Raw genomic sequence first — 18,198 nt, forward strand, 5'->3', positions numbered from 1 at the left:
AAACAAGATTAGATTTTATTACACTATATATCCTGGTTATCTTCACCATGCCTCCAATATTACTTCCCTCAATGACTTCAAGGCTCTCTGCTGCAATGAAAATGCAGAACCATCTGGTATTGAGCCCATGCAGTTTATTTAAGGATTTAATTAAATGCTCTAAATGGAGAGCTTCTTTGAATTAACATTTTAAATGTGACTTATTGCAGGTTTAATATTGTCTTAATGCCAACCTGGGAAACTCCATAGCCAAGTTGTTGACGTTTAAATTGAATTCATTTGGGTGGCTCCAGGGGGACTCATTAATTAATCTAAACAACTAATGGGGATTGGTTCTGACTTTTGATGAAGATTATTTACAGAGACAATTTGCAGTGAATAAAGAGTCACAGTAGGCAAATGTTTAATTGAATTTTAAAAAAAAAGGACATCTCATTGTGTTCAATATCAAGGATGCATCTTGCAAGGAAGCTTTGAAATACCAAGAAAGGGCCGATAGCTTGAAGCTTCCTCGCTGCACACTAATAACAAAGGGAATGGGTAATTACATTTGCCTGCGTAATTTGCAGCTTGTAAGAGGACAACAGGTCTGTCTGGCTCACAGTACACGCAGAAAGACTTGAGCACGAAGTATCCTGTGATTCAAAGACAAAGTTGCCCCGCTCACTTTTACTTACTGGAAAAAAGACATTTTCCAGCCAACCATCAGCTGGAGAGACAGAGCCAAGTCCTCTCAGTCACATTTGCAAACACCCTGGACAACTGCAATGAGTTCAGCAGAGCTGCTTTAATTTACAGCAACGTAACCTCTCACATCCAATCTCCTCTCACTCTTTGATTATATCAACTTTGGAATCAGATATTTGCACCTCCGAGCGCACCACGAGCCCTGCACGCACTAAATCTACTTCTGTGGTTGGTTTCCTGTGAGCCGCAGCAGCAGAACAGCACCTGCCTCCTCGTGCATCTGTCCTCGTTAAGGCACATCACCCTTCAGCATTTTTCACCACCTCCATTACCACGTCTTGTCTTGAATCCTCCGGTTACCCCAGAGGTTGCCACCGCAGCAAGGCAACGTGGGGCACCGAGCACGCGCTCCCATTCCCAGGGAAACGCTGCTCCTGAGGGCACGAACAGCCCTAAATACCTGAGACTTCAAGCACGAGTCCTTCAGGACCACTTCTGTGTTTAACACGAGCCACAAGTGCTCCTGGCCAGCAGCCCAAGGAAGCAGAGCAGAGCACGGGGTGAGGGGAGCCAAAGATCTCAGCTGCACATCAGGGCTCCACTGCCCAGTGACCGTCTCCTAAGTGACTTTTACTCGGTTGTTACGCGTTTTCCTTAACCTAAACCCAAACCAATTTCATATTTAAAAGCGTAGCATTGACAAAGGGCAGGAGAGGTGGAGGACAAAAGGAAGAAAAAGGACATTAAGAAAAAAAAAAAAAAAAACACAACTACAAAACCAATCAAATCCTACAAGTGCTGCACTTTCATAGCACAGTCATTAATTATGCAGAGAGGCTTGATGAAGAAATCATTCAGCATTTTAAACACTCACACAGCCAGGAAACTGCCAGAGATGCCCAGGAGAGCCCGAGCAGCAAGCACCCTGCCCCTCGCAGAGGGACGTGGGTTACTCGGGGCTTTGTACCCAGGCCCCTTGCTGCCTCGTAAGCAGCACCCGGCTGCTTACACCACCCTGGGGACCCCCATCAGGGGCTCAGACCAGAAGAAAAAAACCCACCATGGCATCACTTCTGCCCAGAGGCGAGGCTGAGCCCAGGCTGGCCCCGTGGTGCCGAGCCCAGCCCAGCACCCTCTGCCCCAACCCATCTCAGATCCCTGCTTTATTTCCAGTAACACCGAACCTCCCTCATCTGAAAGGAAGAGGCTCCAAACTTCTTTTCTTTCCAGGGCTGGACACATCCTGAATGCTAATTTAGGAGGCAATTGAGGGGGAGGGTACATTAAGAAAATGCACATAACCATTAAGCCAGGGAGACTAAAGCATCCTGCCTGGATCAGCGCTGCTGGATACTGTCTAGAGCATCGCCAGCTGCTCTCAGATACCTATAGTGGAGCTCTTTTATGCAAACACCTCCAGTAACAGCTTTTGTGGATCTGACAGACAGAGTGGTTAAAAATTAGGCATTCAGTGGGTATCCAGTGGAGAGACATTGTAAAGCACATCTGAAGAGGGGAGTCAGCCTCGGAGAGGGAATTCTGAATTGCCTGGAGGGGAAAGGCTGCTCAGGCAGGGAGCGAGGCTGCGCTGGGAGCATCGTGGCATCCCTCCCATCTCCTGGGGTCACTGGGGGGCTGCAGCTCCAGGGAACTGGGATTCACAGACAGCAGAGGGTCACATCCCCCCCAGAAAGCTGCAGATGTGGGTCACGCTGCAAATGGTAGGATTGTGGTGCTTTTCCATCAAATCCCAGCATTTCCTATATGACCTTATCAGCACAGGACGCAGCCGAACCATTTCTCTGTCCAAGCCCAGTAATAAAACAGTTCTTTAGCAGCACCAACACACCTCAACTCTTCCCATAGACAAGAGCTACACCAGCAGTCTTCAGCTCATGGTCAATAGGTTTTGACTTGATCCCAGATAGGAAGAGCAAGGAATGGTGGAGGGGTCACCTACCCTTGTAGGACAAGAGGGAATGGCCTCAAGTTGTGCCAGGGGAGGTTCAGATTGGAAATAAGGAGCCATTTCTGCTCAGAAAGAGCAGTCAGGCGTTGGGACAGGTTGCCCAGGGAGGTGGTGGAGTCACCATCCCTGGGGGTGTTCAAGGAAAGGCTGGACATGGTACTTGGGGACGTGGTTCAGTGGGTGATAGGGTGATGGTTGGACCAGGTGATCCCGGAGGGCTTTCCCAGCTTTCACAATTCTACAATTCTATACCTGGCTTGAGCCACCAGCTATAGGGGTCAGATAACCAGAGTGCAGTGAACATTATCTGAGCACTTCAAAAAAATAAAAAAATTAAAAAAGCCACCTCTGGGGCAGTCCTTATTCCAGTAATGATTTCTGGTGTTTGCTGCCTTTTCTTTTTAATCACCTTATTGCTGTAGGGAATACCAGCTGCTCTGGCTATGTTACAATTGCTTAGGGATGGCCTTTAGAAGCTTTGTTTGATTTTTCTACTTCATCTAACATCAAGTCTGTGAAGTATTCCTAAACTTCAAGGGACTCCTGAAGGTTCTGGCACCAACCACTAAGAGCATCTGCTAAGGGGTAAGCACACAGCTCCTGCCAAGGGCAGGAACCGAGAGCCAGGCTGGAGAGCTGGCAGATTTGGGACCACCATTTAGGTTACTGCAAAACACATTTCTAAATGGCACATGCATAGATTTTGTATATACATACACACACATATATAAATTTATCAACAATACACACGTATGTAAACTGAACCCAACGTGGAAGTGGTCTGATAGAAACCGGCACGTGAAAATGCAATTTCTTTCCTATTCTCATTTACACTGTTTGGATTAAAATGCATCTTTCCACATCCCACATGCAAATGGAATATAAACAGTAAAAGCGGAACATTTAAACAAATATTTGCAAGAGGGTTTTGTTTGTTTTTAAATACTTGGCCTCCTCCAGAAGGAATCCACAGACCACACAGAGTTTCATGAAACACCTCTTCTTTGTTCCCTTATAAAAAGGGAACAGGGACATCTACGCGACCGGGCAAGATCTGGATGAGCACAGATCTTCAGGTCCATAGGCAAGATTCACACCCTGAGCCGCACACAAACCAACGAGCATGTATCTGTCTTTGTATCTCTCACCAAACAGGTACACAGAGAGCTTGTGGCAATCCTGAACCCGAGCTCCAAGTAAATCTGAGCCTGGGTTCTGTGTTTAGGACTGCTGTCAGCAACATCACCCCCATCCAGCAATGGAGAAGACCAATTTTTGCAAAGCAGAGCACTTCTCTTTCTTCCGCAACTCTCAAGACATCGACGCAGTCAGTATGAAGAATCACAACAAACTTTTTGATTAAGAAAAAAAAATACAGAGGCACTGACCTGTCTGTCACTGAGATCTCGACCGTCTTTGGATTTAAATTCACCGCCAGAAGCTTCCATGTCCTGAAAAATAAAAAATAATAAAACTGAATTGGTGTTATTCTCATGTTTTACACCCATGTTTGTACCAACAGGGGCTGCACCGCACAGCACACAGAAAGATGGCTTCAGCTTTGTGCTGGGTGTTTCTGCTGGTTCAAGTGCAGGAGGGACCAGAAATGAAATGAAAATCTCCAGTTTCTCATTGTACAACACCTGAATCAGTGATGAGAGACAAACTCTTCGTGGACAAAGCTATTGGAAACCCAAACATAAAGCCTAATATGTGAAAAAAATATTGCCTTTAAAAAAAAAAAAAACAAACATCTGAAAACACTGAGATATCTGCTACCTTCTGTGGTAAGAAGAGGGAAATGGGGACTTTTTTTTTTTTTTTTTTTTTAAAGTAAAAGAAAAACTCTCAAGTTCTAACATTTCATCCAAACTTGGCTGGCTGATGATGGCTGAGAACACTCCGCAGTTCTGCAGCCTCAACTCCTTCAGAAAAGGGAAGGTGTAGGGAATTGAGGCCGCCCTAACAACATCATCCCTGTCAATTGTTCTCCTGGTAGAGAGCCAGGCCGGTGCTAAAAACCACGGAGTTTTCCACTGTTACCTAGAGCATGAAATAATGTCCCCACTGAGGGCTGCAGGCTCATAAAGCATAATGGAGAGTCATGAACGGGATTTCCAAAAGTACCCAAACGTGTTTCACTAAGGCTGCACTCCTAAATTATTGAGGCACTTTAGAAAAATCCCACTTCATTGAAGTAAATCCACAAGGTATCAGCGTCCCCATCAGCCCTGGTGGACTTTGCGGTTAGGAAACAAACACCCCAACAAAACATCAGCTGTGAGCTATCGCGTGGCTGCTGAGGATGTTTCCAGGAGGGTGGTCAGGCTTTCCTCACTTAATTTTTCATTTTGCCTTTGAAAATATCCCCAGGCGTGGTCTGGAGCCAGCCTAACTTCCCTAAAACTTGTCGTGTTTGTTGGATGCATTCCTCAGGCACAGCAAGGAGAGCTCCTAAGAGAACACGATTCAGGCTCTCAAAAATAACAAGCCTGGCACTAACGACACAGAAATCTGCTGTTTCCTTTTATCGTGCACGTGGACGGCCAGGACGCTGCAGACAGGCTGCACAAACCACAGGGGGAGGCACCCACGCGCATGCAGGGGCTGTGGGGAGGATTTCCCTTTGCTCTCCTGGCAAAGGAAAAGTAACAGGACAGCAGATAATCTGCTGCCTGCCTTTATTTGGAATCCGCAGCAGCGAGAGAATTACTACGTGCCAATTGAGCTACTTAAATAGCAGCTTGGCACACAAACAGCAACCCTGGATTAGATGCTGGGGTGTAAGACACAGGCAGGGCTGGCTCAGCCCCGGCTTGGCCAGAAGCTGGGAAATCCAGACTCAAAATCCCAGCCCCACACAAACAGGAACCCATCACATCGGCCCCTAGTTATTATTATTAACTAACTAAACTCCTGCAGGCTCCCTTCTCAGCCTTCCATGCTGAGCTACCAAGGACAAGAGGGTAAGGGCTGGAGAACGTGCTGAGCAGAAGGGCTCGTGTCTGGGAAAGACAACTGAAGGACGGGAAGGTGGAGGTGGGAAGACGCAGCTGGAAAATCAAAGCGCACCAAGACAAATGGCCATTATCCAGCAAAGTGTGCTACTACTTTCTTAGCAACGCACAGCACTTAGATTAATTTTCGGAGAGAAAACAGGCTGTCTCAACAGCAGCCTTATGGTCTTTGCAATTCGCTTTACAATTACTCACTAAACTACCTTGATTTAATTATTCGAGAAGAATCTCACCGCCACCGCTAACTACTTAATTAAAAACACAACTTTAGAGCAATAAGGGAGTCACATTATATTGTATTTGAAATAGATTTCATGCCAAAACCAGGCGCTGTTTACTTTAACCAGCTTAATGTGCCGATATATTCAGAGTCCTGAGGATTTTAAGAATGGCTGGAGCAGCAGCCATCGTCCAGGGGCTGCAAACGATGCCCATAAGCTTGTTCTCCTTCAGAGCCTAGGCAGCTCCAGCAAAATCAAATTAAGAAAAGCATCACCACAACAGAACTAGTCCAGAAAATAAGCAAGCTTTACCCCCGGGGAAGTCAGACGCTGAGAGGCCTGGACAAGCTCTTACCCTGCTGGTGCTCCCCAGGCGCTGGAGCATCCCCCAGCTCCTGCCCCTTCTGCTGGTGCCAAATGCCCACAGGTGCAGGTGGGCACCCAAACTGGGGCTGCCCTCTGCATTTCCACCAAGGACCTATCAGCAGGGGCAGATATACCAGGTCCCAGCTTGTGCTAATCGAGGTGATTGCACCTCCTGACCCACTCCTCCAGGCCAAAAAAGGGGAAACCTGTGCTCCGTTTGTACAAGCACCCTCAGCCCTGATGACTCTTTGCTACTCCCTTCAGCTCAAAGCATTGCAAAGCCCCAGGCAGCGAGGTCCAGGCTCCCCATCATCATCTTCCTCACCAGGAGCTCCTGCTCACATGGGGATCCCAGCCCCTCCGTCTCTGCGTGGTGGCACGGCAGGAGCACCCCAAATGCTCCATGCTGGTGATCTCTGCCTGAGGGCAGTGACCTGAGACCAATTCCCTTTTTTTTTTTTTAAATCAATCTTAGTATTTTAATGGGTGTCAAGTATGGGTATCACCTGATTCTTGAAGGAGTCAAGAGCGGTCTTCAATAATTTGTTGGTTTTTTAACCTGTGGCAGAAGGGGCTGTGAGTTAATCGGCTCAGTTGCTGCTGCGATGTGAGTGGAGAAGCCTTTTGGGGAAAAAGCAGTCAGATGCCTGTGGTGAGACAGCCCGTGGGCAAGCAGGGGTAGCTGCAGACACCAGCACGGCTCACGCAACGCTTCTGGAGAGCACCGGTCAGATTTAGACTGTGCCAAGTGGTGTAGGAAAGGCCCCCAAATTACTACCGGGCCATTTCCCATTTAGTTAAACACCTCTCCTTTTCCATACAGCTAAAACTATACACGTATTCAGATACAAAAAATTAAATGCCTGCCTTCTTGAATATTATCTTCTTGGTTTATTGTGTGCCCTCTCTCCCCTTCTCTTCCCGGAGAGACCAACCATCACATGAAAATGCTTTTCATCATCTGTAAAATTTGATGCCCAAAATAGCCCCACGGTTGCCCTAGCAACTAGCATTTATTCCCCCTCCCCCCAGCATCCCCCCCTTTGCATATTGCTGCATATTTCTATCATCTCTTTCCAGGCACAGTTCATAAACACGGCTGCATAATAAAGAATGTTATCACCAATGACTTACAGCCCAGCTGCTGCAAATAAGATATGAAGTGGCAGGGAAATACAATTTCATGCAGCTAGGACAACAGATTGATTGGGTGCCCTTCAAATTTGATGCCACTTCTTTAAGTCTGTCCAAATTCAAAAAAAAAAAAAAAGTTAGTTTCCCCACCTCCCCATCTTTCCGTGGTAGCAACAGACAATAAAAGTGGGAGATAATTCACCAGGACACTCATTATGTCTGCAGCAACCTTGCCCTGAGAGATTGACAATTTAAAGAGATGTGCTGCTTTCCTCCGCCACCTCCTCTACTTTTTCCCCAGCCACCCTCCTTCATCAGAAGTCTCATTCCTCCAGTTTGGTTGCCTGTTTAATTTAATTATCTTCCCTTTCAAATTATTATTTCTGTTCAGATTACTAGCCAGAAGGCTGTTATAGACAGAGACAAGCAAAGTCCTCAACGTCATTACCGCCATCCCCAAAATTTTATCTTTGTTTTTATTTAGTTTTGGTAGAACAACATGAAAAGCCTCCCCTAGCATCAGAGAACACCCCGACAAGGACGAAAGGAGGCGTGCTTTGAAATTCTTCTTTTCCCCTTGTCACTTCTGATGGGCTGACCTTCAAGGACACGGAGATCTGCTCTGGAGGCTGCTCGGAACATGCAGAGATCACCTTGTGGCACCAAAGTGCAACACAGCACAGCGAGGAGCAGCTGTGCTGATGCTCTCACCGTGCTTCTGCTCGTCAGAAAGTCTCTGGGTGCGTGCAGAGACAGCCCCTGCACAGCAGGGTTTCTGTCCCCGTCCTCTCCTTGCTCACAGAGGTGCACTGGATTCTCCTCTGCACCCTTGCACGCTGCTCAGGGAAAGCTCACAGCGCTGGCATCTCTGAGACGCTGCTCCTCCATCCCCTAGTTACAAGCTGCCTTCCCTGTGGGTTATTCCCTGGCACAGAAGGGATGCCTGGAGCAGGGCTGGCAAGGACAGGGCTCGTTCTGCACCAGGGATCCTGGCACTGGCCTAGCACCCTGCAGCTGTCAGAGCAAGGGTCAGGACGTGCAACGGGTGCACTGCTTGGAAACTTGCAGGGAAGGAAGGGAAGGAAAATCCAGTTTGTTTCCATTTCACAAAAAGAGAGGGATCAGCGTGTAGCCTCCGGTTCCAAATCTTGCCTGGCATTAGTGAGCACCCACCAACCAAAGCACCCAGCGGGAGGAAATCACTCCTCGCAGAAGCCTTTTGGGCATTAACTCAAAAGCAGCACCAAACCCACAACTCTCCCAAGGAGTCTGGAACCAACTCTCGTGCATCTGGACACACCACAAGGACTGCCTTCTTCTCAGCATCTCCAGCAGCCCACAACAGCCAGGCTGCTCGAGAACCAGCTCCTCCTGCCCAGGAGCCTGCGATGCCCACACGTTTCGTGCCTCTCAGTGCAGGAGATGCTGCCAGCTCTTAAAGCTTTCACAGCAATGACCTGCGCAGGTGCTAGGCTGTGGAGAGAACCCTTCCCAGCTGCTATCATGTTTTTTCATCACTCAAAACATTTAAGATAGGAATCGAGGTGGTTGGCTGCTGCTTTAACCAGTGAAGCACTGACTGGAGGGCAGAGCAGAGAACCCAGAGGTGTAGGGTTGAGTTGCTCTCATAGTGCCTGGTCATATCCAGCGTGGGATCCTCAGGAAGATGCCCTGACCCCTCAGCTCCTCCTTCCCCACCTGTACACAGCAACAACAGATCTCCAAGGAGCTTTCAGACACAAGTAGCTCTGATTTGGGCAATGTTTAAGAACTGGAGCTGAGTTTTGGGGGTTCGCACTCTGATCCTAGGACATTGTGATGCTTAAATGTGCAGGACGTTTGCCAGCTGCTCAGATGGAAAGCATGAAAGCAGCTCAGGGCAAAATTACTATTATTAAGATGAGAGATGAGGTTTTAAACCCCAAGCTGCAGCTCAGGAAAGTCAAAACCACTTTCAGCATCCGTCTTGAGATACGTTCAGTGATCAAAAACTGAAGTCAGCTTTGAAGCAGCAGTCACAGGTCACAGAGGAGTGTTTAAGGGTAGGGCAGAAGGTAACACAGAAAAGTTGGGGGATTTTTTTTTTTTGTGGTACTTTTAGTAGGAAAAACGTAGAGTTGAAGAGAAGCAGAAAACGTGTAATATGCGAAAGGAAGATTTTTATTTTTTTTACAACTGATTTCTACTACCTCCTTTGAGGCGTGAGCAGCTCTTTAATCTACAAAGGGTCATTTCTGTGTCATTTTTCTGTCCTAAGTGGAGGCCAAGTTCAAGAGGCGCTCCTTTTAATTTCCTCTGGATACAAGTACTTGGATACAGAATCCCATTTATCTTCCTTGCCTCAAGTAAATAAATTTTAAAAAGTTAGTGTGTCCTATAAATACTCCATAATATACAAGATCCAACATCACTTTTTTTTTTGCACCTAAAACCTTAAACCCTACTGACACCATAAAGCATCAGTGCTCCACATCCCATGATTGTTTCCCATAATCTAGGGGAACATTAAAGAGAGAAAAATTGTGCTGAAAAATGACATCTTATCTATTTCCTTCCTCCCTAGCACCACTCCATGTTTTTGTCATCGCAGGTCAGACACCTGCTCCCCACGTTGTAATCTGGGGAAGTGATAAATGCTTGCAGGCAGTGATTACGAGCGGCCGCATTCACTCGGTGTCAATCTGGAAAGCAGCACGGCGACGCCGTTGCCATTCTTTGTCCTGCCAACAGGGCGAATTAAGGAGGGAGGAAAAAAAAGCTTAAGGAAAAAAAAAAGAACTGACAAAGGGAATTTTTCTCTTACCTCCTTCCCAGATGGGAAAGCTATTACCAGGTCCAGACTCTATATAACCGCCCATGTCAGGGAGGGGATGCTCCAGCTACAAGCACTCTTACAATCTCTTGAGAGACTGGGGGGTGAGGAGGATAATTTACATGATCTGGGTTCTCTTGGATTTGACCATGACCTCCACAAGACTACGGGTGTATTTAAAATGGCAAGACAGATGGGCAGCAAGCCAAATTGCAACACAACGCAACAAAACCTAGCAAAGCACAACTTCATCACTGCTGCGTCAGCCACTGGGCAGCCCCTGAGTGACCCTTCCTGCTGTCAGGCTGGATCATGCCCTCATCTGTGGGGCAGAACCGGTCAAGGGAGAGGAGCCTGGTTCATTGCATTCTGCATTTCAACCAAGAACTGCTAAACTTGGCCATTTTCCAGGATTTGGGGTGTGCTGCAGTTATCTGGGTGATAATGCAGTGTCACAGGCTGTGTCCAAAGCACGTGGCTTCCTAGGTGAGGTTGGAGGAGATCCTGGCATTCATCAGGAAAGTTACGTGTGTCATTTCATTACACCAGACGCTTTTGTGGCAGCAACCTGCTCTCACAACCGCTTTAGGTAAGTGGGGAAAGCCTGGAGCTGCATTTATGTCAAGAAACCCAACAGTATCTCCACACCAAGGCACGCTTTCTGCAGGGCTTGAACAAACCCAGCACTGTGCACAGAAGGGCAGAGAAAGAAAATCAGTTTACCAAGATGAGAAATTAAGTATTTTAACTAGTCCTCAGTGAAAACACTGAAGCCCTGAGTGCAGAAGCTGCAGGCTCCCCAACTCGCCCTGTCGTGCTGCAGGTAGGGAGGGCACGTCCCAGGAACTGGACTTCAACTCGTCAATTATGCTGTGGCTGCGCAGTGCAATTATCCATAAATATTTATACACACACGCACGCCCTTTGTTCTGCCTGCATGTGACATAGAGGAGAAGTTTGGCTCTGCTCTCTCTCCCTCACCTGGATTTGCTCTGCCCTTTCTGCTGGATACAAGGGATTTGATCGAATTAACTTAATTGGCAAATGTATTGTTCAGGCAGCTGTGACAGAAGTGACTTCGTGCATTAGTCCGAAGGTTAAGTAGCTCATGGCAGCTCCCAACACTTCCTGCTGCCAGGCGCCTCTGTACCAACTGAATCGGGCTTTGGAGCAGGGTCAGGGGGGGCGATGCCCCGTGCCGTACATTGTGTTTGGGTGCAGAGAGGCAGCTTGGTCAGAAACGCCCACGTCCCTGGCTACTTGGTGTGCTCCCAGCCATTTGCCATGTCAAGGATACTGGAAAGTGGCTCTACACAGCATTATTGTTATTCCTTTTTTCCAAAAGAGGACAACAGACCATCTGGAGAACAGCCCTGCCTTGCGAGCCAAAGCTTCTGCCCTGTCTCCATCCCAGCTGCCGTGGCTGGATGCCACCCGGCCTGCAGCTCTCAGCCATGGGGGGTGCTGTGTGGGGCTGTGCCCTGCTCCACAGAGCCAGGGCTTGGCTCCCAGGGCTTCCCTCCAGCTGCTGGTGCTCAGCAAGGCCAAGGCCTGTGTCCTGCCACCTCATCCCTGCTGCCCAAATTCCCCCCTGTGGCTTGGCACTGGTGGGACAGCAGCCACCCAGGTCCCCCTCCCTGGCTGACAGTAAGAGCACCTCCAGGTCTCCAGGTGGAGCAGCTCATTTTGGGGCAGATATTCCTCTTCCTCTCTCCCCTCTGACACTCCTGTTGCTGACCTGATGACAAACATCACTTCAGTGATGGGGGCACAGAAACGTGGTGACAAACAGCACGCAGCCGAGACCGAGCTGCCCTCATGGAGGAGGTCACCTCTGGAGGCCCAGCAAAGCAGGAGGTGGGAGCAGCTTGTGTTCATCCCTGCCTCACCCCCTAAATGTCCTCTGGACCAAGAGGGCAGCCCACAGCCCCGGGCAGCCTTTCCCCAGCCCCACAGGCACGTGGAGAACACAGTTCAGTCTTTTTCTTTGCACACACAGGCGTAGAGAGAAGGGGAAATTTTCATAACCATTTTGATTTCTACTAACTGAAGCCAGTGTAAATTTGTCTTCTATGAATCTCACTTACATTTCGTGCCTGACTTGTGCATAAAACTTCCCCAGATTTACACAAGCTAACTCCATAAGTCATCCCCTTCCCAACCGGGCCCTATATCTTGATGACCTTTTAGAAACCAATGACTGCTTTCCTGTTGTTATCCGTAATTGGAAAAGCACTGGAGATAAGAAAATTTATAGCAATGAGTGATCTACCTGCGAGAGACAATAAAGAACGCCGGGCGGTGAAAGAAGGGGGAAGAAAAAAATCCCCCACAGGGAGAGGTGTGCAGGCACGCGCTGCTCAGGCTGAGCCTCCCGTGTCCTCCTAAATCTCTCTGAAGTCTCCCCCTTGGGCAGGACAAGTGTCCTCTGCAGGACGGGTGCCCTCCTGCCAGTCACCCGCTCTGACTGAAGACCGCTAGGAATTTATTTGCAAGACTTTAGTTTTTACAAGAAGGAAGCACGAGATGGGCAGGCAGGCACAGCCCCTTTTTCCTCGCAGTCCCTGCCACAGCCCTCTGGAAAAGCAAAGTGGGGCTGAAGGGGTTGAAACGTACACACACTGTGTGCACAACACAGAGAGGGGCAGGGTAGGTCTCAGATGGTTATGTGTACACACACACACTGCTTTGAGGTTAATCTCAATGACATTCATCACCCTATCACTCACAGCAATCTGCACCAGCAGGAATCATTGCACACGATGGGATCACTGAAGTGCTCCTGGACACCATAAGAACCCTTCCCAGACAATCTTGTTTTGTTTTGAAACAAAGGCAGAAGGTGTCACACTGCCACATCCCTTCTCTGGGACCGGGCCAACAGATTGGGGTGCACTGCTCCTGGGTTCAGGGAACAGGAGGTGTCGGGCAGCAGCCCTGATCTCACTTTTACCCAAGAAATTCAGGATGTGCCAGGGCTCGAGAAATGAAATGGTTCCACTCACACCTGCTAATCAAAGCAATCAAGATGACATTCTCATCTGTAGGAACCAAAGAGGTGCCAAAAGGAAAAAGAGAAAAAGCATTTCCTTGCCCAAGTGTAAGCAAGCACACCCCAGCAGTATCAGCAAGGCTGGGTGAGAGGGGATGTCTGAGCTTTGCCGGTCTACATGGATATAGTTTGTGCTACTGTACACGGGGAACAGCAGCAGGGACTGCTTTGCCAGACATAGCACACATGCAACAACCCTCAGAAAACAGCCCAGCCCTGATGGGGTGGCACACTTTCTACTGAAACACGGCAATGAAGGAACCGAGCATTGCCCCCGTTGCCACAGCCCTATCAGATAGCTGGAGCTGTGCCTGCAGTAAACAAAGTAGTTTCCAAAATCACTGCTCTCATTTGAGACAGCCGTGGCACACCTGCTCGGGTCACTGTACCAGTGTCTTATGCACCTCTGAAGCCTGCTCTGACCTAAAAGGGATTCCAGCCCTCGGTCCGCACCTCGGCTCAGCTTTCCTATTTGCCATCAGAAGGATTATGCAGGACCATCTGCAACAATTAACTCCCACGAGAGAAGTTAAAATAAAACCACTGAGAGGCTGCTGAGAACCAGAAAAGACGACCACAAAACCCTGGCAGAGGCTGGGATGAGGAAAGGCAAGCAGCAAGGAGGGACTGTCACGAGGAACCCCCAGCAGCTCTCCTCCCACCACCTCTTACAGATAAAGATCTCCACAGCTTTAGCAAAGGTCACCAGGGCTTGTATGTGGGCGAAGACAGCTCCAGAGGTACTCAATTCACAGCTTTTGAACCAGCTCCTGGTAAGCTCTGCCCAAGTGGAAGGGAGGTGGAGGCATCTCAGCACCGAGCTCAGCACCCCACCTTGCTGGGGCCTCCTCCAGGCCTGCCGGGCTCGCTGCGTGCTGAAGACGTCTCCCTCCGACATCTGTATTTTCAGATTATTCATTATGAATTGATTAGTTCATCCCACAGTCACCCTGATCATATTCTTCCTATGTACTAACATCTCAATGAATGAGCAGTCAAGTAGAAAATGAATGCATTAGTGCCTGATTGTATTACTAAGCTCTTGTAAATGCTAACGAATGCAGCAGTGTTTAATTCAGCCAAATAAACAGGTAGTTACAGAGTTAAACAGCACTAGCTTCCAAACAGGAGCAAAACACCTAAAAATATCTTAATATCTTGCAGGTTTAGCATTGAAATTAGCTTTGGAAATGAGCACGCATTTGAGGAGAATTCTTTTGTCTGGTTATAAAGCCACGTTCAAGGCAGTATTTTCATGAGTATGACATTGAGCTAGCCACTTTCAGCCCTGCCAGGGCAGAACTGATTACAAGCCACCTAGGTAATTAGAACAATTTGCATTCAGACCTGCATTTTAGGAGAAACTAAGCTCGGAATAATTTTTTAACTCCACTGGATTTGCTATTTGCAACTCAATATGCAAGACAAACTTTCCAGTTCTCTGCTGGGAACAGAGAAATGCAGTTTTTTATTATTAATTATTCACTATGAGATAATTTCCCATCTCCATCCACAAGCAACCACAACAGTATATACAAGAAGTCTCAAAGAAAGCATGCTACCCTCTGAAAAGACACGGGTACATTTTTTTCGGCAGGCCGGCAACTCAGAGCTGTGATAGAGAAGAGCAATTCTCTGGCTCACAAGGCATTCATCAAAACTTGATGAATGATAGATTAAAAAGACAGGGAAATTTCCACACAGACCAAGCCTCGCGTTTGCCTCCCTTGTTTATGATGGAGCAGCACTTCTGCAGACACGAAGCCAAGCGGTGCAGGCACACGCTGCTGCAGCAGCCCATGGGCAGCAAGCACAGACCTACCCGCTCCTCACCTTTACAGGATATTTGGGTATTTACTCAGTGAGCTTCTCGTAAGGACGGGCAGACAGGTTCAGGTTGTGCAGGCAGGCAGTGTCCTTGCAGGTCCAGGTTATACATCCGACCAGCTGCTTGCCATTAAAATATAACACAGCATTAAAAAAAATACTGCACTTCCTTCTTAGCTGTATCAAAGACACCGTGGCAGCTTTTGGTGCATGCCAGGGCATCGTCCCCTTCCACAACATGAGCCTGGCCCCTTAGAGCCCATCACGGTGATGATCCAAAGAGCAACGTCTGCATCCAGCATGGGCTGAGCATGGTGAGGTGCCTCTGCTGGGATGCTGGGTCTTGGGCAGCTTCGGATGTGGATAACCTCACACAAAAATTCTAAGGAAATCCCTCCTGGATTTTACCCCTCTCAGCCTTTTTCCTGAAAAAGGGAAAATGTGCCACAACAATGTAGGGAGGCCCCGAGCAGGGCCAGCTGCCACATTACCTGATTGCAGCTCAGTGCTCTGCAGAGACCCCAGCTGCTCAAGAGGCCAAAGCCGTCTGCGTGTTGGGTGGCTGAGCCGTGGTGCTGCAGCTGGGCCTGCAAACAGCCCTGCAGTGGAGATCCTGCCCAGCTCAGCCCCCATGCTCCTTGTACAAGGAGCTGAGCATGGCACGAGCCTTGCAGGCACGATGTTCCTCTGCCACTGATCCAATGTCAAATCCATTTTGAGACCAAAAGCCTCCACCGCGAGGAATTTGTCTGCCTTGGCCTCAAAGCTGGGCAGCTGTCCCAGAGGCTGGCTGAGGGACATTTTAATTTCTCACTTCCACTAAACCTCTAATGGACTGGACTTGCTTTGGCTGCATAAAGATGGCCAGACCCTAAGGCTAACAACCTGTCGTACCCAGAGCAGCAGGACAGCTGGGAACCGAGAGCTCGAATTCACTAAGCAGAGCCCAAATGAGAGCCTGCAAGAGGTGCCTGTAACAACCTGAGCAGAGAAGACTGACTCATCGCCTTGTTTTCCCCAAGCACAGACTGTATCTGTTTGGCAATAGACCAAGGAAAATGACAGTATAAACTGCCAGATCCCAGCAAATCTCTTCCTTGACTGCCTCTGCTGTTCATTGCCAAGAGACAGAGCTGGCTTTGCTGCTGTCCCACAGGACAAACCTCGTTCTCAGCTCCAAATCTGCCTCCCTTGTCTTCTCAAAGAGCAGAGTGATACAGCAGTTGGACTCGTACAACTCTATAAAACCTGTGAGAGTCAGTCAGCCCCCTACATTCCTTTGGGGTCTCCTCTAGCAGTAGGAAAACAAATGGGCTCTGCGTCATGCTGCTGTGGATGTGAACGCAGCCAAGGATCAGTGGGGTTTTGCTGTAAGCCCCCCCCCTCACCACCCAGGAGTCCTGCTGGCAGCACCCAGCGTGAAGGAAGGTTTGGCACTTCAGGTATTTCACAGAGTCCTAAGAAAGGCATTAGAGACAAAAGACTGCCAGAAATGCTGCGTTCATGGGAGATGTGCAGGTTTAAAAAAAAAAAGTAAGAGACTGACTTCAGTGCAGATGAAAGCTTTGGGCTCCGGCTCCCAGGAAAGCCCCACAGGAGCAGCAAGTGCAGCCACAGCGCCAGCTCCCCAAGGGGCTGCAGAGCTCAAACTGGAAGAGTTGCCTCTAGAAAGGGTTCTGGAGCCAGAGCTGCTGCCTCCTCAGTGCCTGGGGCACAGCTAGTCCTGGAAATGGGGTGTTAGAGCAATGGAGTCAAAACCCCACCCCGAGCAGCATCTGCTAGTCCTGATGTGAGACCAGCAGAAATCTCAGGTTTGCGATTTGGGCATGTTTCCACTAAGAACCACTGTGAGACCATTCCCTCTTTTTATACAGCCCACCAAAGAGCCGTTTAGTGATAATGACCAAACTTGGCTTCATCTTGAAAACCTTTAATAGACTCCTGTATATTATTGAGGCTCTAATGGAGCTGGTAGGGAAAACAGAAAAAGTAACGCATAACAGGGAGAAGCTGGGTTTGGTTTTCTGTGTGCAGAATAAACCACGACTTTGAATGTTTCCTCTATTATTTATGCTTCCCCTCTCACTCAGAGAAGTTTGTAAGTTCAGATTGCCTACCCACATCTTTTCTCTTTTCCTTTTTTCCCTTTCTGTCTACAGCCATAAGAAAGGAAAAGGAAAAAAAATACTAGAAAGGAAAACCAAGTGACAATGACCCCGTTAGCCGTTCCCCCAGGAGAGGCTGCTTGCCACAAGTCTGCCCTCTTGCTCTTTCTCTGACAAGGCCAACGATCTTGAGCAGGCAGCACACCCGAGCAGGACAGGGCTCACGAGCCGTGCGACACGCGGTGACAGCACTGAGGGGACACGACTGGAAGAAGGGCCTGGTCTTTGCAAAGCGAGGATTAGACTCTGGATGTGTCTAACTAGAGGTGGATCAGCAACCCAGCTCGTTCATCTTCCCTGGAGGGATGCTTTTTTCCTTTCCTGCCTGAGGAGGGCAATGAGAGAGGGGTCTTCAAGCCTCTGTGAGCGCTAACAGGCCCCAAGCGAGGAGGGGGCAGAGCCTCCAAATACGCAGCTGAAGGCAGCAGCAGCGGATTTGCTGTTTAAGAAATACTTTGCTTGCACAGAGACAAACAGTACCTACCTGGTAACTCTATAGTCCCAAGACTTGTCCTGTACAAACAGGATAAGCCTCTCCATAGAAATTATCTCCTCCCCGGGAGGCAGGTATTCCTGAGCCAGAGGAACAAATTCCCCCAAGAGCAGCGATAAGACCTCTCCAGCAGCCGGAAACAGCCAGGTTATCAAATGTTTATGGTAATCAAGAGCAGGTGATTACAGTCAACCCCAATGGGTTAGCATGAATATCAAGCAACATGGGCACAAGTACTCGTGGTTATGAGCTCCTGGCTTAATGAAACAGATCAGATATAAACAGAGGCATCAGTGGCAAGTGAAACCAGGAGCTCTGTTCCCAAACAACTCTACCAGTTGAGTGAATTTCATCTAAAAGCTGGAAGAAGTGGGTTTCAACATCTAGCAGCACTACTTTAAACAGAGAAACATGCTTGGCAAACAGCTGACAGACACAAGGCTTACTCCACACGT

The 18,198-nt window shown here is 48.5% G+C and overlaps 1 protein-coding gene across 6 annotated transcripts in view; it reads right to left on the reverse strand.

Moving 5' to 3' along the window:
- TNRC6C (trinucleotide repeat containing adaptor 6C) overlaps positions 1-18,198 on the reverse strand; it is a 289,499-nt gene that overhangs the window by 247,616 nt on the left and 23,685 nt on the right. For 3 of the 6 annotated variants that reach the window (XM_068654957.1, XM_068654963.1, XM_068654956.1), the window contains exons 1-2: positions 6,250-6,341; positions 4,045-4,107 (exon numbers count right to left, since the gene is read on the reverse strand). In XM_068654957.1, coding sequence (XP_068511058.1) covers positions 4,045-4,107; positions 6,250-6,279 — 93 coding nt within the window. In that variant the 5' untranslated portion in view covers positions 6,280-6,341. Of the gene's footprint in view, positions 1-4,044; positions 4,108-6,249; positions 6,342-18,198 lie in introns of those variants that run through there. The other 3 variants (XM_068654965.1, XM_068654959.1, XM_068654960.1) reach the window with 2 other exon arrangements.

The sequence above is a fragment of the Anas acuta genome, chromosome 18 (assembly GCF_963932015.1).
Source record: "Anas acuta chromosome 18, bAnaAcu1.1, whole genome shotgun sequence".
Lineage (NCBI taxonomy): Eukaryota > Metazoa > Chordata > Aves > Anseriformes > Anatidae > Anas > Anas acuta.